General features: G+C 35.3%; 1 protein-coding gene across 3 annotated transcripts in view; it reads left to right on the forward strand.

Annotated features, from left to right (window-relative positions):
• The window catches only part of LOC143258421 (palmitoleoyl-protein carboxylesterase notum1-like), an 81,226-nt gene that overhangs the window by 38,823 nt on the left and 16,938 nt on the right, over positions 1-25,465 (forward strand). For 2 of the 3 annotated variants that reach the window (XM_076517328.1, XM_076517325.1), the window contains exons 3-8: positions 18,255-18,307; positions 18,899-18,994; positions 22,033-22,093; positions 22,877-22,935; positions 23,169-23,271; positions 23,939-24,127. In XM_076517328.1, the coding sequence (XP_076373443.1) occupies positions 18,255-18,307; positions 18,899-18,994; positions 22,033-22,093; positions 22,877-22,935; positions 23,169-23,271; positions 23,939-24,127 (561 nt within the window). The remainder of the gene's footprint in view (positions 1-18,254; positions 18,308-18,898; positions 18,995-22,032; positions 22,094-22,876; positions 22,936-23,168; positions 23,272-23,938; positions 24,128-25,465) is intronic. The other variant, XM_076517326.1, reaches the window with a different exon arrangement.

The raw sequence follows: 25,465 nt of genomic DNA on the forward strand, positions 1-25,465 counted from the left end.
TCTACTTGTCTTATGGTCACCACCATAACCAATAAAACTTTTATACGTTCTTAGCCAAAATGTTTCCATACTGTTCTAAATTGATGTTATTATCTAGATGCATGAAATAGTTACTGAGTAAATGCCCGAATTGTAACACAGAAGGAAGCGTATTATGAGGCAAACATGCATGAGTTGTTTTTCTAGTATGTATAAGTTCTTTTGAGCATTTGTTCTTCAGTACACACATGTATTTCGCATAAAAAGGTGTGCTTTTAGTATAATCCTTTTAGAAACACATTAAGGCTTTATTCAGACAATTTCTCTGTACTCTCTATGGTATCATGCCTTGTAACGTGCCAGAAATCGAAGGGCATCAAATCTTTCGATTGTCCAGAAATGTTATGAAGTAAACGGACATTGCCAGAACAGTGGGTATTTCAAATGCACTGTATCGTGAAACATCATGAGACCACACGAAATGTTGTTCTGTGAAAATCTACTGGTAGAAGCCATAAACTACTGCCGCAAATGACCATGTTTTGATCAAGTAACACTTCATGATCGAAAGATGTATTCTAACACCTTACGACAGGAATGGCATGAATACATTCGTTCCAGAATATCCAGAAGAAAAGAGAATAGAAAACTGACAAAACAAGGCTATTTTACAAGAAGAGCTAATTGCAAATCAGTTTTAACCAGAATTCACCGTCATTGTTGTATCTCCAGATTGTAATCACACAGAGAACTATTTGACAGAATTGGACCAGAAAATTGCTTATCAAGACACTAAACCAGCAACTGTACCTATGTTGCAGTGCCATCTAGTGACAAAATTGGATGAAATAAAGATGGTTTACATCGATAACCTTTTCAACAGCATGTCACTTTGACTTTCGGAGTGTATTAAAGTACAAAGAGGACCAACCAATTACTAAGTGTTTAAGATGAACTGATATAGGTTACAGGCGCTATTTATAATAATTTGATGTTGTCTTTTATCATTATACATGTTTCAGTAGGATTTATTATGGTAGATGAAATGTTGAATTCCACATCTTTCTACGGGTGTCTGATAAAACTGTTAGCTGTTATCATTAATGATGTCCGTATAACCTGTTTCATTATACAAAATACATATGATATTTAATATCACATGCATTTCTCGGTTTGACAGCGTTAAGCGTATTTGTGTTCCATATTACAGATAATCTGTTTGTTACAAATTATGCAAGCATTTTGGTCAAGACTGTATATCGATATGTTATAAAAATTCTTGTATAAGACAGGCACATATTGGTGTGTCATAAAGCTGTTGTACAAAACTGAGACGCATACTGGTATGTCATAAAGCTGTGACATCTATTGATGTGTTATAAATCTTCTTATATACAATTTAGACAAGGATTTTCGTTACAAAGCTTACTGTAGACCTCTGAGACATTCTGATGTGTTATAAAGGTTGTTGTACAACACTAACATATGTATTGACTTGTTATAGAGCTTTTTGTATAATATGGATAAAATCTGTTCTGTTATAATGCTTGTTGTACAAGTCTAAGAGAGACATTACTGTTTTAGAAAGCTAAGCGTATAAAGCTGAAAGATATATTGGTGTCTTACAAATATTCTTGCAAACTCTATTTGTTGACCTGAAGATGAACTAAGAATATCGAAACGTTGTTTCGTACTTTATTTCAATTAAAGTTTTAATATCCATATCAGCCATCTTCAGAATACCAACCTTGGTCTGTTACGTGGTGCAATGGTGTGTGGGTGATATTAAGAACTGTAACATAAGTTTATTTGTGTTTCATAGGTGGAACAAATAAAATAAAGCTAGGATGAAGCTGGGATATGTAAAACACTGTTAGAGATTAGAGCATTTATAAGAATGGTTGCAAATTAATTAACATCACCAAAGAGGGAGGATTTTTCTCAATATTTGCTATTGCTCTTTAAAGATCAATCCTATAAGACCATCAATCGGCGTTAAGGTAACTTAAAGACCATATACGTGTTCGGATAATCATAGATTCTCCGAGTAATATTTCAAATGATTATCTACTAAATAACACATTCTGAAGATGAAAGAAACTTCAACTCCTCTACCTAGAGCAACATCTGATAAAGATTTTGATTCTTGATGTCTGGAAGCAGGAAGAAGCAATATATTTCTGGTAATATCACGCTTGGTTGATACTAATTGCTTTCTGAGGAAGTCCTATTATGATAGTTTACAAAGATAAGGTAGTTTCAAAAATTTGTATTCAAGTAGTAAACGAAGTCTTGATGAGGAAACACGAGAACGGACATATTACAGAACTGTTGTGATTCTTGAATGAAACGTTACCGAAAATAAGACATTCAGGAAAAAATGTTCTGGGGAATATATTTTTCCGAGAAGGTAGGTGGACAAGTTATTGCAGATTGCCAACTTCCCTATACCAATACCTAAAAGCCCGGCATGGCCAGGTGAATAAGGCACTTGACTTGTAATCCTCAGGTCGCGAGTTCGAATCCCCGTCGCATCAAACATGCTTGCCCTTTCAGCTGTGAGGGTGTTATAAAGTTACGGTGAATCCCACTATTCGTTGGTAAAAGAGTAGCCCAAGAGTTGGCGGTGGGTGATGATGACTAACTGCCTTCCCTCTAGTCTTACACTGCTAAATTAGGAACGGCTAGCGCAGATAGCCCTCGTGTAGCTTTGCGCGAGTTTCAAAACAAACCAAACCAATACCTAAAGAGTAATTACAGTGATGGAAATTAGTCATATAATATTTCTCTAGTGTTTTAGTTTGAAGAAAATCTTATTGGGTATAATGTAGTAGTTAGATCTCTCATCTAACAGTTTCCTACAGAGAATGAACTGATATGAAAAATTTAAACAAGAGAAATAAAACTACGTTGAATCCAGAATACGTGGTTTTCATACTGAGTTTACAGAAAGACTTGGCTGCACATTCATACTGAGTTTACAGAAAGACTTGGCTGTACATTCATACTGAGTTTACAGAAAGACTTGGCTGCACATTCATACTGAGTTTACAGAAAGACTTGGCTGTACATTCATACTGAGTTTACAGAAAGACTTGGCTGTACATTCATACTGAGTTTACAGAAAGACTTGGCTGCACATTCATACTGAGTTTACAGAAAGACTTGGTGGCTGCACAGATAATTCTGTCTAGAACAAGATGATCTTTAAAATTGGGAATATTTTGTAGAATAATAGAAATCGAAGAATGCTTTCTACGGTTAGGATTAGAAGAGAGTGTTTTCGAAGAAAGTGTAACTGGATCAATATAACTAAGTGAAAAATTGTGAAACGATTGAAAGTTTAGGCCTCGTCTTTAGTTTTAATATTTGAAACAATTTCCTGCTGAATACTTCAGAAGAATAAATTAGTAAAATAATAGCTACATATTCTCAAAGTCTGCGGTAGGTATAAATCAACTTAAAACACTATACAAAACACACAAGTTAAAGGTGTCAGTGTGATACTGTGGTTGCCATCTTTAGCGTCACGTAAGACCGTATACATACGCACGCACACACTTATCGTTCATACAAAACACTATTTGTTTAATTCATAAGTGGTGGCTGTTTTTTCTCATTTTTCGTGCAGACAGTTACATTTTGAACTGATAGGCTGAAGAAAAGTCAGTTATACAGCAGTACCCACCACCAGCTTTTATGTTGATCTTGTCTGAACAAATAGAAGAATTTGGCTGTCACTGTAATAACGCATCAACAGGATCAAATGCGGAACGAGTAGTTGCTAAAAATGGGATGCGAACCTTGGATCCACAAAGTCACAAGATTGGTACGCTAACCTCTAGGTCCTACCCGAGCCCAGTGATTGTTATTGGTAAGTTTACTTTCCGTGTAAATTAAATTTTATCATTGATCAAGAGTTGACCAGTTGCCGGTCTGTGAAACAAAGTCTAAGGTATGAGCCGCGATGCCGTTGAATATGTTTCGCGGTTTGAGTTGTAAGTATATTATAGGTATATTTAATTGCGTTATTGTGTTAAAAACTCTCGTGAAAACATTTGACTGTCTTTCCTCTGTAGTCCCCCAGTGGCTCAACGGTATGTCTGCGGACTTACAACGCTAAAAACCGGGTTTCGATACCCGTGGTAGGCAGAGCACAGATAGCCCATTGTGTAGCTTTGTGCTTAATTCAAAACAGCAGCTTTCCTCTGCACAGTGAATCAAAGTTAGAAATGACTTTACGTGAAACATATGTATAGCTCTGACGTTTCAGAGATCGGTGATAACGACCCTTTGGCTAATACATAAGAATTAAACCTTGCAAGCTTTAAATACAAATAAAATGAAGTTTAAAGAAATGCGTTTCTCTAGAAGTTATTTTGATATTTTTTATATGACAGTTGCTTATAGTTATGTACCAGTTACTAAACAATGAGAGGTCGTTTTAAGTCTTATATTCTTTATTGATTATATTTTATCGAAAATTGTCTATAAACTTGTTGTAAAAGGAAAGAAGCGTTTTAACCATAATCTGGAGAATGTAGAAACATGAACAAACCTTGCATGCCTAAGTTCTGTAGAACCAAATAATTTGAGCATTGAGTCACTTCTGTTTATTTCTGCAGAACAGTGGCTTGTTGATGTGGTCAAAGGTCAATCGCATATTATGTTGTTAAAAAAAATTCCTCAGAGAATTAGGGGTAAAAGAAAAGTTTCCACGTAGTGTCTAAATCTAGAAGATTAGACGGTAAGATCTTTTAAAACTGCCTGCTGTCATGTTTGATTTGTATTTTTTACAGTTTATTTTTCACTTTTTCGTAACTACTGGTATAAGAAAGTAATTAATAAACATTCAAAAGTGACTTTTTTGCAAAGAGCAACATTAGTTTTACGTACGTTAGTAAATTATAATTATATGTATTTCAATACATCCATTGTGTTACTTTTAATCATATATTTGGTGTTATAGACGAGTTTACTCTAAATACGTTCTAATCCGGACATCGGATTAAAGATTCTTTAGACGGTCGGGTAACATTCAAACATAAAACCAAACTGCAGAACAAAGGAAGTCATCAGATTTCAAGTTGGGAGCCATCTTTTCCCCATATTCTAAAAGTTCCTTTGATAACCAAATACGAGCCCTTCTTTTAAAAGTAGTTCTTGCTTAGTGAGGACCGACCCTTTCTTTTGTGTCGGCAATCTGTCAGTAGGGCACCAGGTGTGCTGAAAACGTGACTTTACAAAAGTTTCCAAATCTCTTATTCTTTACTACATATCTCTGACTGCTCCGCTGTTTAGAGGTATTGAAGGAGAAAATCCATCAACGTTTGCCGCCATCTGCTCAAAGCCGTGACGTGCTGAGTCGGCCATCGGGAAGAAAATCACTGACAATCACAATGAAAGGAAGTGGGAACGTGACCTATGACCTACAGCAGTGTTAAGCACGTGTAATCACCATTCCGAACTCTTGCTATACGACTTCAAGTGTGTTTTGTGACGACTGAAATTCATATAGTAAACGAAAAACTTTACATCTATACTTAATTAATAAACCATTTTTACAATGTTTCTAGTAATAAAATATAAAAACCATGTTTGTATAATGGTTTTAGTATTGTAGTTTCAAATATACTGTTGGTGTGAACGTGCTTTTCAGTCACTATGAGAAAAACCTATACACTGGATAGGTGAAGTGTCATTGGCCACTGTTGACTTCTTCATATTGTGTAGCCGCTTAATCTCAAAGTCTGTGTGCAAGGAAAGTCCAGTTCACTGTGATATAGGTCTAATATCTCTTTGGTTAACTTGGATGTAGGAATACTAATGAAAATTGGAAATTTCCGAAACTAGTATAACACAATAACACACGTTGATCAAAGTGCAGACTGAACTAAACTTGAACTTAGACTGAGGTTAAACAGTTTTGGAATACTAAGTTTATTTGTATGTATGTATTTGTTTGCATGACGTATCTGTTATCATAGATTAAACACCGCGTTTACGTGCATGACGTTTCTAGTATTACAACTTCTCACGGTCATATAACAATGGCTACTTTCAATTCACAACAATGGAATAATAAATGAGGGTGTTTATTGTGGTGAAGTGTAATAGTTTGTTTCGTCAGTTATCAGTTATCTTTGAAGCAGGTTTCGCTATGTAGTTTTCGGTTATCATCACTACTTACCGTTTATTACAAACAGTTGTAGGTTCAAACGCTACAGGAATTTATGATCAGACTTCACCCGCAGTGAGTTGTTTTGTTTTTTTTTGTACCACATTTTGAATACCAGATTTGTTCAAAATTCTGGCAAGTTCTAAGTCTCCTCTACCCCTATTACGTTACTAATAATTATATAGAATATCTTTTCAGAATTATATCACCTAAACCTTAATTTCTTATATTACGTTTTAATATTATACTTAACAATTTTAGTATGGTGAATACCGTTAGTTTTACTTTTTACCATCGTTAATACAAGCTATATAACACAGTCGTATATAACATAGCATTGCATCATTAGTTGTTACGTAATTTTACGTTAAAACTCTACTTAGCCCTTATTCTTGCAGTCTCATTTTAATACACGTATGCACATAGACTAATTCTTAGGCTTACCTTAATACTTCAGACTCGCTGTTCAATCGTAGTAGTTGGTTTAGGCCCAGCTTATAGTATCGTTAGTAAAATATTTTATATTTTTTTAAATTAACTTGGTTATTATTATTATTTTCACTGTATAATATTCTATGTTATTCCCCCTCTTCCCGTTTTAACTTTAATAAGCTATCAGTAATATCTTTCTACATGACTCTATACTTAAACTGTAACATTCGTCTTGGCAATTAACTTCATACGTTCACTTTTGTTTGTGCTATTTGTGCTCTGCCCACCACTGGTATAGAAACCCGGATTTAAGCAGTGTGAATCTGGAGACATTCCGCTGTGCAGCTGGAGGTGTCTGTACGTTCACTTCGTCTATTATCTTAAAATATATTTAATGGACTTTTGTTAATCACTGGACGTTGTAGGAAGAAATTATGCGAAATTTTGGGTACATACTCTCTTCAAGTGAGAGAAAATCGGTAATTTAAGTTATAATTTACTATTTATTAATGTTTGTGCATTTTTCTTATAGCAAAGTCACGCCGGGCTATCTGCTGTGTCCACCGAGGGGAATCGAACCCCTAATTTATAGCTTTGTAAATCTGTAGACTTACAGCTGTCACAGCAGGGGACATTTATTTAATATAAGTTTAATCAACAGTAATTATTAAAATGTTTATCTATAAAATATATTATTTGTCTCTTATTTATCATTTAATTTATATAAATTTTTTATTATAAGTTAATTATATGGCCAAGCGTGTTAAGGCGTGCGACTCGTAATCTGAGGGTCGCGGGTTCACATCCCCTTCGCGCCAAACATGCTCGCCCTTTCAGCCGTGGGGGGGCGTTATAATGTATGGTCAATCCCACTATTAGTTGGTAAAAGAGTAGCCCAAGAGTTGGCGGTGGGTGGTGATGACTAGCTGCCTTCCCTCTAGTCTTACACTGCAAAATTAGGGACGGCTAGCACAGATAGCCCTCGAGTAGCTTTGTGCAAAATTCAAGAAACAAAAACAAACAAACAGGTTAATCATAATTGAATTTGTTTGGCTTTGTTAGATTATTTCAATTTAGAACTAACGTATTTCTTCTAAGCTGTCCACGAGTTTTGGCCAAAAATATCTTAAATACAAGAGTAATGTTCCTAGAGCCAGCAACACGTTTAAGGGCTTATAACGGTAAAAACTGGGTTTCGATATCTGTGGTGAGCTCAGCTTCATATTTAACAACAACAACAAAAAAAAAAGACAAGGGTAGCCAGCTGATATTCTATAATTATTAATGTCTGCTCGAGTTAAGTAAAAAGCTACACAAAGGGTTGGCTATCTGTGCTGTGCCAACCAGCCACCACGGGTATGGAAACCCAGTTTTTAGTGTATAAGACTATACAGACCCAATGAGAACAGCATATTAAGTTAGGTATATTCATTACGGAATTAATAATATCTAATTATGATCTGTTTAGGAAGCTTGCTTTGTTGTGAAATTGTTGATAATTGAACTGGGTTTAGATTTTCTCTTCCTGCAGCTATAATATTGCTATTCGAGCTGCCATATACAGAAGTGGTCTAACAACGAACACAACCAACCAGCTTTCATGTTAGATTAGGTTTATAAGAACTTGCTTTGAGCTGAAGGTACTCAGTTTTATTCTAATCCTCAGTATGAACTCTTTCTCATGACAGGTTGAAAATTTACCTTGTAATAATAAAACATTTTTTTTCAATGTTGTCTTGAAAGTGTTGAAACAAATTGCATCGACGTTGTCAAGTTGTCGAGTCTTTTGTCATGTATGTATAATGTCGTAACAAAACTTTGCACACGACATTATTTCTTTCTTGTTTATATAGAACAATAAAAATGTGCTGCTTCATTAAACTTTACAAGACCTTCCTCGTCGCACCACATATACTCGCCGTTTCAGCCGTAGGGACGTTATAATGTTACGGTCACTCCCATTATTCGGAAAACTCAGGGAAATTATGTGCTGAAGTTAGGTTGGGGCATACTTTGTACGTTTTTAGAATGATTACATGATGACGGACTCTTATATTCTGAAAATTAAACAATTTCTAAATCTTGTTAATTTATTCATTATTCTTAAAATGAGGTCAAGATCTTGGATGAAATGTCAAACTTTAAAATTTATATGCAGTAAAGTAGGTTAAATGTGATAGCGTGAATTAACGCTGGACAACAACAAAACTGCTACTGCAGAAAACGCGAGTGATTCTGGGTAATTTGGTGTTGCTGATTTCAAAATGTAGTCAGAATTTATCCTTTGCCTCGAAATATTGAGTTATTGGAATATCACAGTATATCATCATTATGTGAAATACTATGCAATTAACTCATTACAATAAATTTATTCTGTGAAATTAAGTTTACTTAGGCAGTTCACTGGTCAAAAAGGCATACATTTTTGATGATTTCAAACATGTATTGTGGTAAAGTTCCAAATATATTGTTCATATACCCTATTTGTTCTAGATATAATTGTTATGAATTTCAGCACTTTTGTTTCATTCCCACTCTCACCTTCTGCGCCAGAGAATCGCAAATCTTTTTTGTGCTCAGTTTGATAAAACATTCAAAAAGTCCTTCGACTGATCATAAAACGGGCAGAGTCAGATGCTTTCCTTTCAGTTGCCTTTCACTCACTCACTTGGTCACTTCGCCTTCCTCCAACTACAGTAAAAAACACGGTCTGATCGTCTTCCTCATACCCATGATACAATCAAATTCTGCAAAACCGTCTTTTTAAAATATCTTAAACTTTGGTTCTTTAAATATAAACTTTTATATTTTTAATAAAATCATTTGAAATGCTGGCTGCGTCAAACTAAAGTAAATTCAGAAAAGGCAAAAATTACCCAAACATTTTCTGTTACATTTATGAAAAATGTATTAGTTTCACGTAAGAAACGCATCGCACACAAGGTAAAAATAGCTTTCCACCACTATTTTGTGTGTAAGATTATCTATCTGACTGTTATTTTTACATGACCAATGTTAATGAATACTCAGGCAAAACTAAACAATACATCAAATATTCAGATAATGCATCTGAAATAAAAGTACTTTAAGGTGATGACCCACCAGTGAACTAGGAATCAGAATAGTTATCGTACGAAAAAATCAGTGAACCATCTTCATCCTCTTTATCTAGTAATTTTCTTCCACGGGTACTTCGACATAAGCTACCTCATCTACCACAAAAGATAAACCAAATGATCTTATTGGTTACTTGTCTATATCAAAGCAACATATATAAAAATATTTTTATTAAATTTATCATAGCTCGAAACCTAGGAACGATCATTAATTTTCTTCATGATTCGTAGAATCATCATCGTCAAATTACTCTAACAGTTGCATGTTTTCTAATAGCAGAGAAATGTTTTCAGTTTTACTGAAAGGGGCGTGGAATAAAATAATTATTAAAAGGTAATTTCGGGCAACAGCCTCCTAACCAATCAGTAATTGTTCATTTTGGGAGCAGTCCCTTAGAATTATTGAACATGTATTTATATTGTTGTTTAAAAAAACATTAAATGAAGTTGCCTCATTCCCTACTGGTACTCGATATGTACAGCTAATTGAAGTTACTAGCACGCTGCTTCTGATTAAATAAATATATATTTTTTTAATTATTTCCAGTTGGAAAATAAAATAGTCAATCAATACATGTTTCTGGATATTATTAACATTGTCGGTATTTTATCTTGAATGGCACGTTATACAACACATTGGACAAATGGTTAGGTGAGATACCACTATAATGGCCAGATCATATACCATTAAAATGGTCAGTCAGGTGCGATGCCACTAAAACGGTCAGTTGAAATACCAGTGTATTTCAAGCATAACAAGTAGTAAGTTAGAAACGTTGACTGAAAATCAGCATTAGAGGGGAGTATCAGTCAGCTGAATTCCCCAACTATGGCGTTATTCTCAGCAAAATTGTAGGATTGGGTATCGCTGTTATGAACCCCTACCCCCACAATGAAAGTGAAGAGCTTCTTCAACATCTCAAAACCTCGATCTTCCAATACGCAGCCCAGAACGTTGACCACTAGGCTATACCAGTTACACGGAATTAATTTAAAATTCAAATGCAGTCAATAAAATGGTGCTTTCTATTTATGATATATTATTTTATGATTAGTTTTAATCGTTTTTCTTTTAAAGATTATAACAGGTTGAACAATAAACTTTAAACTAGTAACTGGTTTGTAAGAATACTATAAAGAAAATTCCACAAACAAATGAAAGTTATTCAACACAGTTTGTATAAAATTTGAATTGAGAATTTATACAGTTTTTGGACATTCACAACATGGGATTGAATTCCCTGCAGTAGACATGGAAGATCGCCGAGTATGGCTCTGCAAAAGAAAACACATTTACAAGACAATTTAGTTTTTCAGTTGTAAGCTTTCTTCTCCTAAGACACAGATTCTACTGTTGCACAGCGGTAAACTCGAACTACTAACGCTAAGCTTAAAGGTTTAGTCCTTGCGGTGAGCACATTTAAATGTGCGCCTTCGTGATTGAAAAAAAGGTATGGCTTGTTTTAAACGTCGCGCAAAGCTATACAAGAGCTATCTGCGATAGCCGTCCTTAATTTAGCAGCGAAAGGCTAAAAGGAAGGCAACTAGTCATCACCAACTACCGCCAAGTCTTGGGCTACATCAGTTGTGCACAAACTTTTTGAGTCAGGGGCCACAAACAGGCTTCTCGTAACCGTTGGGGGCCACAAAAAAGTGAAGATTAAAATCATCCCACAGTTGTTTCACACAAGATGGACATCACATTTAAGAACACAAATAACGATTACATCAAAGAGTTTGCACATTATTCTAAGAAATGTTATGATACATCAACTGTCACAAAGTAAGTGCGATGAATGGTGCAACATGTCATCTACGAGCTCAGAAATGTCCGGCTTGATGTTTGACGTTGAAAGACGCAAGACTGCTTCCAGATGATCATCAGTCAGCTGATTGCGAGTGTTGTTTGTGATCAGTTTCATATGCGAGAAAGCCTGTTTGCAGCATTAAATGCTGCCAAACATGCTGGTGTGGACAAGTGCATTCTCTTTCAGATTAGCAAATGTATCAGGTAATGATTTGTAGAAGTCAAGCAAACTGTTTTCTCGGTAAATATCACGCAGTCCATCAGATGCCTGGACTTCAGTAAGTTCGAGCTGATATTCTGCTGACAAGTCATCCACTGACACACTGAACGGATCAGCAAAAAGTTTCATCAACAATCTGCATTGGTCAAAGTGATGAAACCGTGAGTTGAAGGATTGAATCAAGGTATCTAGCTTCCCAACATAAACTTGTGTATCAATGTTCTGATTCTTCTGTAGCTGTGACTGAAAAGTGGGAAAGTGCACAAAGTTGTGTGATGTTGCTTGCTACCGGAACAACTGCAACTTTGTCCTGAAAGCTGAGACGTGATTTGCAAGCTGACAGACAAGCTGATTTTTGCCTTGCAACTTCAAATTCAGATCATTCAAGTGTTGTGTCATGTCCACTAGAAAGGTCAAATCAGCTTGCCATGCTGGATCAGTCATGGAAATCACTTCTGTGTCTTTGTTCTTGCTTCTGAGGAATTCTATCACCTCATCAATCAACTCCCAGAATCTTCTGAGCATAATCTCTTGACTCAGCCAGCATACTTCACAATGATACATAAGGTCACCATAGTCTGAATCAATTTCTTCAAAAAGGCTTCGAAACAAACGGTGATTTAGACCTCGTGATTTGATGAAATTAATGATTTTCGTCACTAATGCCATCAGTGCCTGAAAACCAAGTTCTTTACTGCACAGGTTCTGTTGGTGAATAATACAGTGCAACTTCACCAACTGTCTGTTCTGCTTTCCTCGATGCTTCATCAACAATGCTACCAGCCCGCTACTTTCTCTGGTCATGGCTGGTGCTCCATCAGTTGTCACATTACCAGTTTCGTGAAATCCAATACTGTCTCCTCGAATAGAGCAGACCCAGTTGTCTGACCCTTCATGGAACCCATGCCGATTAATTCCTCTGTGATATCAAACGATGACGACATACCACGAACAAAAACTAGTAACTGTGCTGTTGAACTTATGTCAGTCGACTCCTGTTGCCAAAGAAAAGTAGACAAAGTTGGCTGCTTTATTTGTAAACTGCCTTGTCACGTCTGCTGAGAGGTGTGAAATTCTTCATTGAACTGTCATACGATTCAAAGCCACCGTCTGTAGCATGCGAACTGCTCCCGGACACAACTTTTCCGATGCAGGAATCATACATTGCTTGACAAAATCAGTGAACGGTCGGCCAGATTTCGCAATCATCAACAAAATATCGTAACTGACCTTAAATGCTGCACCTAAATTTGCTGACTGCTTTGAGAAAACCTTCTGTTGGTGATTCAGCGACCGCCGCAGAGATTCAATTCGAGCTGTTCGTTCATCACCGACAACGTTGTGGAAATCTTTATGCTTCGACTCATAATGACGCTTTATATTGGGATACCTTCGCCACTGCTACTGTCGAATGACACAGCAGACAAATCATGTTCTTCTGTTGTTGAACAAAACAGTATTGCGCGGTCCAATCATCATTAAACTGCCGGTTTTCGTCGTCAACATTTCATTTACGATTATCTGCCATTTTTGTTACGAAATAATATCAAAATAGGGCTCGTAAGTAAATCTCGGAGAACAATTGGAACGCGTAAGTTTTCGTAATTACGGAAATACTACGTCATTTCGCCAATGATTAAATGTCTATGCATTAACGAGATTTGTTTCTTAAATTTTCTTTATTGCTCGACACAAATATGAAACCGACCAGTATCTAATCTAATGCATATTCTTCTATAGCGCTTAATCTTCGCGCAGGCGCGAACTCTAAGCGCGCGAACTATCTATGTTTGACTTTCCCGTTGGACATCGCGGGCCACTCGGCGACTCGTCGCGGGCCGGATTTGGCCCGCGGGCCAGACTTTATGCACCACTGGGCTATACTTTATCAACGAATAATGGGATTGACTGAAACATTATAACGCTCCCATGGCTGAAAGAACGAGCATGTTTAGTGCGACAGGTATTTGAGCCCGCGACCCTCAGATCGCTAGTCGAGCGCCCAAACCATCTGGTCATGCTGGATCCTAAACAAAACGAACTATCAAACATAATAGGCTGTGTGTAGCAACTGCAGTGAACATTGTAAATACAAAAGTGAAACAACAATGAAAACAAATATTCAACATTAAATCCTGCATCAAACCAAACATACCCTTTTTAGCCGTGGGAGCGTTGTAATGTGACGGTCACTCCTACTATTCATTGGTAAAACAGTAGCCAAAGAGTTGGCGATGGATGGTGATGACTAGCTGCCTTACCTCTCGTCTTCCACTGCTAAATTAGGGACGGCTAGCGTTGATAACCCTCGTGTAGCTTTGCGTGAAATTCAACAACAAACAATCCTTGTTTTTTATTAATGAAACCTAATAACTGTTAGGATGGTCTCGGATGATTTGTAGTGGAGGCCAGTGTAATAACCTTTATTTTCTAGATCGTCATAACAAAACCATAGTAAAAACCATAGTCTCGGTATTAGTGTTTGATGCCTCTCTTGAGGCTGCACGAAATGGCCATTCATCTCCTCTGTATACTATTTACTCTACATATGCGAGTTTTGCCTACCTTTTATGCCTTCTGAAAATATAACATAAATGTTTTTGACACTCCTAATTTATTCATGTATGAATGTATCTCAAGACGGCTGTTAACTTGAAGATAACCGAAGAAGGTCGGAATGTTGTTCTCTATTTTAATATAAGTTTTAATACCCATACCAGCCATCTTGAAATACATCTTTACTTCAATTGAGCTTCTCGTCATCACGAATTATTCATGTATATTACACATAAAAAATATTCTATTTGAATTACAGGACTGTGTAGTCTCTACTACCTTATTTCAAACAGCACAACAGCTACAGCCAAGTCATAGCGATACCTGTTAGGCCTAGTGAAAAGTATGTAGTCTGCTACCCTTTTCAAACAATGCAATAAACACTAATAGTCGTAATAATATCTATTAGAACTAATTGACTACATCAAGTTTAATAATTCACTTCAAACAGTGTAGTAAGCACGATTAGTCTTTTTTTTTCAAATTAAAGTTATTCTTTGTTTCTTTCACCAAAGAGATTTATCTTCGTTAGTCTTTGTCAGAAAGGCGGACACATACTTTCAACTTAGGAGGACCACTCTGTTGGTAAATATTGTGGGTTTAGGCCATCGTCAGTACTCACACATGATACGTGTTCACGTTATAATTCTTCCTATCTTTACTATGAAACGATGATCCTGAAATTAAAGCACTTTTTCGCGTCAGTTTATGTACATTTATCTCTTGTAAAATGTGTTTCAAAGCCTACTTACAGGTACTCTTGAGCACCGTTGCAAATATTCAGAATGTAATATTTCATCCACGATTTTCACTAGCCAATCTACCTCGCTGTTATTACTGGTCGATTATATCGCAATAATATTTTGGGGTCGCATGCCGTGTATTTACAGAAAATATGTGAAATATTGCATGTTGAAAATTATCAACACATGATTCATTCAAGTTTTAACTTTTTAACAAGTTCATTTTGTTAAATAAGAGTAACTAATTCACTTCGTTACAGTGGCGTAATTAATTCATGTTATCAAGGAGTGACTAATGCACTTTATTAAAAGTAGCGGAACTAAGTAACGTGACCAATTCGTTTTATTACAGAAGTGTCAAAATGTAACCATTTCATTTTGTTAAAGTAGCTTATCTGATTCATGTTTTTAAAGTAGCGTGACTATTTATTTATTCATATTTCTAGTATCTATTCCATATTTTTATTTTTTATTTTTTGGCTGTGTGAAATTTCTGATTTCGAACATTCTAAATAGGGTCAAACTAATTCTCTTGTTAAGCCGTAAATGTTATGATATGTAGCAGGATTTAGTTATGGAGACTATTTATTGCTTCACGGCAAACAATTGTATTCTGTCCACCTTCGCCTTATACACGTGGACTTGCCGTGCAACTACAGAAATATTTCCGGACACTGGTGATTCATTTTTCATTTTTGTCCGCTAGAGTTTCGTGAAAAGTGAAAACAGTTCTTCTCGGCACTTGAGACGCATTACGGAAGTCTAATCTTCATTCTTTGCGTCTTTCAACCCGCTGATCATATACGTGTATTTGTTCTTGGTTGTCCCAGTAATCACTAGTTTATTTTCAAACATAGTTTACATCATTATTTATTTGTTAAATAAAGTGTGGCTTGTTTTGTTTTTTTCTCAATTCAAGACAACTTTATCTATTCTATAATAACTCAAATCACACCGCAATAGTTCAACTACAAGATGACTGACTACTTTCCTGTTTGTCTTCGGTAAGTGAGGTGTTTGTTTTTTGTTTGTCTACAGACAGTCATCTCTCTTTCATTTAACATAAACAAAGTTGCTGCACAGGTGGTTAGGGTGCTCGACCTGTAATCTGAGGGCCACCGGTTCGAATCCCCATCACACCAGAGATGCTTACCCTCCCTTTTAACCAATCCAACTATTTGTTGATAAAAGAGTAGCCTAAGTGTTGGCAAGTAGGTGGTGATAAGTAGCTACCTTCCTTTTAGTCTTACACTACTAAATTAGGGAAGACTAGCGTAGATAGCCCCTGTGTAGCTTTCTGCTTAATTTAAAAAAACAACAAACTAAGTCCACGATTCTCTTGTTATTGTAACAATCAGATGACTCTATCCTTTGTTAACCTTTAAACGTTGGTCATCACCAATTGATACTGCTACCTACAACATTTACGCTGTTTAAGAGTTAATGTAAGGTGTAGCACTAGTGCTCGCATGTCTCATACGACGTTTGGTATATTCTTCATGACTTTTACTCGCCAGACACATGGCTGGTCTAGCTTTGTTGTCTTGTGACCTTACTGCGTACAGACACCTCTTAGTTCCTTAAGAACAGTTGCAATGTGCATTTTCATGTACACATTATAGACTCAGGATGTATCTTGACAGTGTCACTCCTTTCCAACAGCCCCTCCAGTGGCACAGGGGTAAATCTGCAGACTTATAACACTAAAAACTAGATTTCGATACCTAAAGTGAGCAGAGCACAGATATCCAATTATGTAACTTTGTGTTTAGTTCCATATCTTTTCAGCGGTATTTGTGATTGTTGTAAATTGACTTTTCCTTACTTGTACGTTTGTACAGTGAGAAGAAAATAGATACAAATATCTTGTGGCAACTCTTCATCATACTTTACAAATGTTGCTACATTTCTATTTCAGAGGCATTTTTTGTAGGTTTATAACCTACTGGACAAACTAAATTCAGATCAACAAATTGCACGCATATATTTTGAAAGTGTTTAACCTGCAAAATATACATTAAAGCTAAATGTATTATATTATTAAGACAAACATCATCAAACTCTAAACATGGACCCCTTCCCCTCGTCACACTTCCTAGTGTGGGAGTACCTGCAGGAGCACAAACATGACAACCCTTGAACTGTTAACACAGTTCTACGTCGTCACTTCACACTTGACACTTCATGGACTTTTGGAGAATGTGACTGACTCCATTCTTACACTGAGGCATCTGGATGTGAATTTTGTAGAATTGTTTTACATCCTCTAACTCCTGTCTATTCATGTAATAATTTCTTGTTGAAACTAAGCAGTATTCACATGAGAACGCTGGCTGGAGAACTTTATGGTGACTGTGAAACAACTAAATGTAACAAACGTAAGATGGCTTACTTTCTGAGGAGCGTAATGTTATATTAAAATAAAAACTTTCCATAAAGCTAAATATAAGATATTGCAAATTTTAACTAGAAAAAATAGCAAAGAAAACATTACTTTGTGTCAATTCAATGCTCTGTTAACAAAAGCCTAATTTTTTGTCGTAATTTGTCATATTATTGTTCTCTTTGTTTGATAAGTAAATAATAAAGCTGAGTAACAGTGGGTCACCTTTCCTTGGAATGACGAAGCCAAGACAAATTGCCGGGATTGTTACAGACCAAAGGGAGTTTGAATTCAAAATGTCCTACAGATATTTTATTTTAGAACTCTGTAGTTATTTTCCGTCAATTTTCCATGAAATGTGTTAGTGAACTTATTTTTCCTAGTTGTTTAATTCTATACAAAATATTCATATCTAAATTTTGCTCCTTTGTGTGAATTAATTTGAAGTCAGAATCCTTTTGAAATTTCATAAATGTACTTAGTCCTACGGGAATTCTTTTTTTAAATTATTTGGAGGATTTGTACATCTATTTACGCATAGTTTTTCTTTTGTTCGAACATAATTTTATCTGCTTTGTTTTGTTCCGATTGTAAGTCGTATGCTGTATTCAATATTTGAATAATATGGTTATTTTTAGAGAAAAAAGCAGGTATCCGAAGGTTTTAAAACATACTTTTTCTGTTTGTAAAATCATCAAAAGAAAATTAAAACATACATCAGTCATTTGTAACACGACATAAACTGTCTCTGGCGTTATGTAGTATTTTGTTATTATACTGTTTTGTGTTTTTCTCAGATTTATTTTCATGTTTTTTATGTCGCTCACAATTTTTTTCCAGCTATTATTTAAGAAAGTCTTACAACAGCAAAAGGTGGCTGATGTTCTTAGAAGGTAAGATATCAGTAAAAGTATTATAACTTGTTACTGTTTAAATTGTCGAAATTGCAAAGTTTTCCTTATTCTTTTTACTGAAGATTCTATTAACCTATATCATGTCGCTGGTATTGTGTTTATAATTACTTACTCCTTTAATCAGGTGACTAGCATTGTGTTGCAAATAATCATATAAATTAATTATCATGTCGCTAGTATTGTTGTGTTTACAACTACGTACTCCTTTATCGGGTGACTAGTATTGTGTTGCAAATAATTATATAACTTCACTGTCATGTCGCTAGTATTGTTCTGTTTACAATTACTTACTCCTTTAATCAGGTGACTAGTATTGTGTTGCAAATAATTATATAAATTCATTATCATGTCGTTGGTATTGTTGTGTTTATAATTGCGTACTCCTTTATCAGGTGACTAGTATTGTGTTACTAATAATTATATAACTTCACTATCATGTCGCTAGTATTGATGTGTTTATAATTATTTATTCCTTTATCGGTTGACTAGTATTGTGTTGCAAATAATTATATAATTTCAGTATCACATTGCTGGTTTTGTTTGATTGATAATTACATAATTCTGTATCAGGTGGCTGGTATTGTTTTGATCACAGAAGCTGTCTCAGCCGATATCTGAATATGCGTAATTTAATGTCTTCAGAGAAATGGCCTGAAACACGACGAGGTAGGTACTCAAAACGAGATAGTCCGATGGAGTATGTTATTATATGAATTAAATTATAGAATAAAGTACTTTAATGTATTGAAAAATTAATATATTTTTCAACTGAGCCCCAATAACCTGAACAATTTAAAGTGGTGAAAGATCTATAACTTATTTGTTTGTTTATGAAATTCGCAAAGCTACACGAGGATTTTCTGCACTAGCCGTCCCTAATTTAGCAGTGTAAGACTAGAGGGAAGGCAGCTAGTCATCACTACCGACCGCCAACTCTTGGGCTACTCTTTTGCCAACGAATATTTGTTTGATGTGACGGGGATTCCAACCCGTGACCAACGGATTACACTGCACAACAATTTTTTTTAAAGTTTTGCTTCCTGAAAAGTTTTTGCTGATTGTGACAGGTACCTGGTGGGTATGCACAAATACAGTTTTAGTTTTGCTTCATCACGTAGGAACTCTGAGAAATAGACAGTTAACTGTTTACCGGCAATAACGTACTTAATTGCGTTTATGTTTCTAATACGCTATTAAGTTCAACATAATTAAAAGTGTTTTGCTCCTGATTTTCGTTTGTATTCAATGTTCGATGCATCACGATGCAGTGTCCAACAGTAGTCAGCAAGCATTGACGGATTCAAGTTGCCCTGATATCGTTTTTCCATTGTAGCAACGTCCTGGTGAAACTGAAGATTTCGATGAAACGGTACGCGATGGGCAAATTTGGATGTGATTTTCGTGATCAGCAACCAAAAATCTATAAGGAACACCCAACAGTGTTCAAGAAGCAAAATTTTGTTGTGCAGTGTTACGAGTCGAGTGCCGGACCATGTGGTGAAAGATCTATAACTTGTATAAATTAATGAATAGAATATTATTTTTAAAAGCGCCAATATTTGTATCCCCACCCATAGGAAAATAACGAAAGTCCTTTATGATGTGAATGTTCGGGAAATCAGTTGTATTTAAATATTGATATTTAATTAAAAGTATACTTCACTTTACATTTCGGTCTTACTATTACACGTAAACGAATGATGGTATAATGATAGTAGGCAAGGGTCCCCTGCTGTGACAGCAGTAAGTCTTCGGATTTACAACGCAGAAATAAGGGTTCGGTTTTCCTCAGTGGACACAGCAGATAGTTCAACGTGGCTTTGCAAAAAGAAACACACACACACGTAACCAAGGTTTCTTTAAATTAGAGTCAGGGGACATGTTAATGAAATACCACAACTTGTGGTAGTTAGGAACTAGAATATACTGTTAGCAATATTAAGAAAGAATCTCTGAGCTTTTATAGAAGAAGGTGTGTGGTCAATGTTGTCCAAGGTTCCTGCTATGAAGGGGGTCTTTCGCATATTTACGGAATGTTCCAAGTCCTCCTTTTCGAAGTGCTAACAGACTGTGGTCTAACCAGTTTTACGCTTTTATCATCTGGTCATAGCTATCGCTTTTAGAAAATCTAAAATAGTAGTTTTTAGAGCAGATTATTCTGTTAAAGCTTAGTCAAACAAAATTTTTGAAAACTAAAATTAAAAAAAAAATCTTCATGGGTAAAAAGAAGTTACTCAGTACCCCAAATCCATGGCACTTTTTTGATATGTCCTGCATGACTCGTACTAAAAATGGAACAGTTCTGATGCTTTGTTCCACCCACTCACAATCATTTCAATCGTTTGTCCTACCACAACTAACGAACTGACTTGAAAACAATATTACTTAGTATTTTCAATGACGAGGTTTTGCACGTGACGTAATAAGCTGGGAAATCCCTGAGGCTCGGCCACTGAAGTACAAGTTACTACGTGATTTGTAATGATGAGAAACCCACTTGAAGTAAAAATGTATCTCAGAACAGCAGGTATGGGTATTAACAGTTTTACTAATAAAGAAAAGAACAATGTTTCGACCTTCTTAAGTCATCTTCTGGTCCTCTTGTCCTGTTGTTGTATGTAGCAACAGACGGGGACAAAAGCCCGATCTTGCTTGCTATCGTTTTACGAAAGACAGAGCAACAGAATCAATGGATTTCAGTTGTCAATCGGGAAGTACTGAAACCATCAGAACACAGCCGTCTATGTAGGGAAAATTTTTATAGCTGTTATGAATACTAATGTATTATCTTATACTATGGGGTAAAAATGTAAAGATTCATACAGAACCCCAAGTCACGCAAAGGGTTTGATAACATGACAATATCGGCCTGCATTGTTGCCCAAAATTATACAAAACAGGCAACAAACAAACTTGTTAGAAATCTTACCTCCGCCATGTGGTTCGGCTCAATCACAGATTAGAAACCTTGTGGCCATTTCAGTATGATATTTTAATAACATTTTAGTACATACTTAGATCTTAAACTCTATCAATCCAACGCATTATATATTTATTTCAACAATATCTAAATGACATTTCAACTATTTGATTAATTTCTAGGTGCCAAGAGTGATCATCCATTCCGGGAGCCCGATTCTTACTGTGTTTTCTCACATCAAGAAGATATGAGCAGATAAATACATAAACAAATTTCATACACGCTAGTCGTGTAATAAAGGAAGTCGTGAGGGGTGAATTGTAGTAGCAGTACAGCTTCGCCTTTCACGACGTTGTAAAATAATCCTTCTGACAAAATGTGTAGGTCGCTTTGAAAGCCCACTAGCCCCATCTTCTGCAGGTATCGCTGTCGATGTTCTACCTGCAGATGTTTAACATCTTCAGATAATGTTACTGACAAAGTATCCGACATAATTTATCACACTGCTGACTTTATCTTATACGTGGTGTATCAGGCCACTATAGACTCTAGCGTGACGTCCAAAATGGCGGACGAGCATGCACCACGTGATTTTGGTCATCACGTATCTGCAAAATCTCAATATAACAAAAACCAGTTACCTTGTGGCTGTTTCAACACTAAAGAAATACAACTGTCGAACAGTATACTTCTTGTTGTTTCTATATCTTAGAAAATAAATCACAGCAACCAAATTTGTTTGAGCTTTTTACACCTATAAAGAACTGTTGTGTACTTTATTTAGTTGGAGGAATTATGTCAGATGACCCCGAAGAAAATCCTTACTGGTGGAACGCAAATCACGTGTACGTATATACGTTAGTTTTATGCTAAACGTAAACGTAATTGTGATTAATCCTAAAACTTTATATTATTCATATTGTTCCATCAAAAAGTAAATTTGTCAAAGTGAAGAAATTAATGAAAAAAAAAAACTCTTCGAGGTCTGAACTGCCAAATCAAATAGTAGAAAATAGTTTTGATTTTGTGGATAAAAATTATCTTTAACCTAGTTGTTCTTTTTATTTTTTCTTTGAAATGAGTTTTAAAAATGATACCTGCTTTACTAATAGTGTTAAAAAGCAACAGTTGGACCACTTTAACATCCAACGTTCTGTTTGACGCTCCAAGCACATTTTGTATTTCATGTGATATTAAAATTTCGTATACTACATGGACGTTATGATGTTTTAAACCATATTTCGTACTACACGGACCTTGTGAGATTTAAACTGTATTTTATACGTTACACTACAACAAGGTTTAATATATGAGCCTTGTGATATTTAAACCGTATTTCATACGCCATACTACAATGTGATTTACTGTACGAGCCATGTGAGATTTAAACTGCATTTCATACATCATACGAAAAAGTGATTTACTGTATGAGCCTTGCGATATTTTAGGTATTTTATACACCACACTACAATGTTTTGCTACGCGAGTCTTCTGAGATTTAAACTGTGTACATTTCCTAAGTTCAGTTCAGAGTGAAAGTTATATTACTAGAATAAATATTTTTTCCTAACGTTTTATTTCAGTAATAAAAGTACGTTTTGTGATATAACTTGTTGGTTTATTTACAGTTATATTCCATACTGTTCCAGTGATACGTGGAGTGGAGCAACACCAGCCTCTAGTAATGGTATATTTCTTCAAACTTTGCTCATATTCATTCTGATATTTCTACATGAATATATATTATTTACCGCCTTTGGAACTTTAAACATTTTCAGTTTGTTATAGCAGGTTTGTTTAGGTTCTGTTTATTACACAAATTGTTCAAAACAATGTGCATTATCTAGGGTATAAGAAGTCCGAAATGCCATTATTATTTTTGTCTTGGATGGCTGTAAATGTAACTTTCTTCTTTTTCAGACGCCTTTGCATTTTTGGGAGCTCGGATAATAATCGAAGTTATCAAAGATTTGTTACCTAGAGGACTTTCTGATGGAGACGTATTGCTCTTGGCAGGCAGTAGGTGTGTGATAGGATTCCATGAATCCATTAACAAGTTAATGACATGAATCATGAGATTGTGATAAATTAAACCGAAGAATAGAAATATTGATATAAAATTAAATTATTGAAATATTTAATTATTTGACTGTTTGAAGCTTCAATGTGTTACTTAACGAACTTTGATATAAACAGTAAGGTATTATTGTAGAGTAATTTAAAATAGCTCACCTGTAATTATTACCGAGCAAGCACTATGATATATTTTTTAATTTTGTTATCCAATGTGTATCATGTACAAATGCTTTGTCTTATTTTGTCATTACTTGGTTAATTTTAGAATATAATGAACACATTAACTTATTATTATGTAAATAAATAACACATATTAACAGGGTTGATTGTAGCTTCTTGACTTTCTATTACATTCAGTGTAATACTTTCCATGACTGACTTTTCTCATTGAACATAAAAAGTATATAGTCATTATTATAATAATTGTGTTTTAACTATTAGTTTTATTCAAGTGACATTAATTCCCTGTGCTTCAATTTCAATTATTTGTTAATTTCGTCTAGTAATCACATATTATTCAATGTAATAGCCTCACATTTCTTTAAGAGTAATTGATTTTTGATTTTTTGTTTCATATCCTCATTCGATCAATTTCAAATAATTGTTTGTTTCAGTGCTGGTGGCGCTGGTGTTTTAGTTAACCTGGACCGCGTTGCAGACACGTTGAAATCATTAAACGCTGGAGTGGAAGTTAGAGGTCTTGTTGACTCTGGCTGGTTCCTGGACAACGAACCCTACAAGCCAATGGAGTGTTTTGATCCACATACCTGTGCTCCAGTTGAGGCTATTAAACAGGGCATTAGGTCAGACCACAAATTTTCTTGTACCAATATTTTAAATTCACGTTCTTCATTCGAGAATATTAGACAGGGTTTTAAATGAAGCCACAAATGCTGTAGTATTAACATTTCATATTTAATAAACATTGCGACACCAAGATTTCCACGTGGACTAACTTTATTTGTACAATGTTAAGAAAAAGAAGAAATACTCTGTGTGTTTCGATGGACGGCATTATCCGTCATCTTCCGGATTCGATTATGTACTAGAGTAAATGATGTACTTATACACTGACGCCAATTATAAAAGGGTATTTTAAAAAATTCATTTTCGTGGCGCCAGGACCTAAATCTCTATTCAAAATGATGATTCTATTTTTAACGATAATTAATGACCCTGTTGTATTGGTTTTTCTAAAATCACCTCTTTAAGCAGTTTCACATTGTCCTAATCAGTGAGATGTGAAGAGTTTGTCGCATATTTAACCAAAGTAGTATTATTCCTTTTCATTAACTGCATTTTTATGTTCTATTATTCTAAACTTCAAATTTCTTCCACGTCTCCCACAACAATTTAAACCTGATTACATAATTTTATACATTCCTCATTTATCCATTAGTCCAATCTTATCTTTCAATCGATGAGTAATATTAATTAACTTTAATCGTGGTGTAAAGATTATTTGACAATTCCCTTATATAATGATTTGTTTGTTTGTTTAGAATTTCGCGCAAAGCTACTTGAGGACTATCTGCGCTAGCTGTCCCTAATTTAGCCTGGGCTACTCTTTTAACAACGAATAGTGAGATTGACTGCACATTATAACGCCCCAACTGCTTGAAGGGCGAGCATGTTTGGTGCGACCGGAATTCGAACCCGCGACCCTCGCTTATGTAATGAAAACATTACCTATTTGTGTCGACTGCAATGGAATATATAACGAACATATTCTTACCCTGTTTTCCTTTTTTGTTGTTTGTAATTCAGTACACTGAAATATTTATAACTGATTACAATATTTTCTGTAAATTCCAGCTACGATATTAACAGCCGCCATATATTTTCATAATTTGATTATTGCGTAACATCTTTATTATATGAACAAGCATATGCAAAAGACGAAAACAAGGGCATTTTTTGCGATAATGGGTGACAAATTGGTGACGCGGTGTTTACCGAAAATCTGCTGTATTAACATTATACATATATGTTCTCTTTTGAATGTGAACACAAATGCTGTGGTACTAGCATTTCAATACATATTCTTGAAGTAAGGGTATTAAACATGGCATTAAATTAGACTACCAACATTTCTCATGCGTTTTCTTTGTTTTAAGATATTAAATAGGTATTCAATGAGA

This window comes from Tachypleus tridentatus, chromosome 8, assembly GCF_004210375.1.
Source record: "Tachypleus tridentatus isolate NWPU-2018 chromosome 8, ASM421037v1, whole genome shotgun sequence".
Classification (NCBI taxonomy): Eukaryota; Metazoa; Arthropoda; class Merostomata; order Xiphosura; family Limulidae; genus Tachypleus; species Tachypleus tridentatus.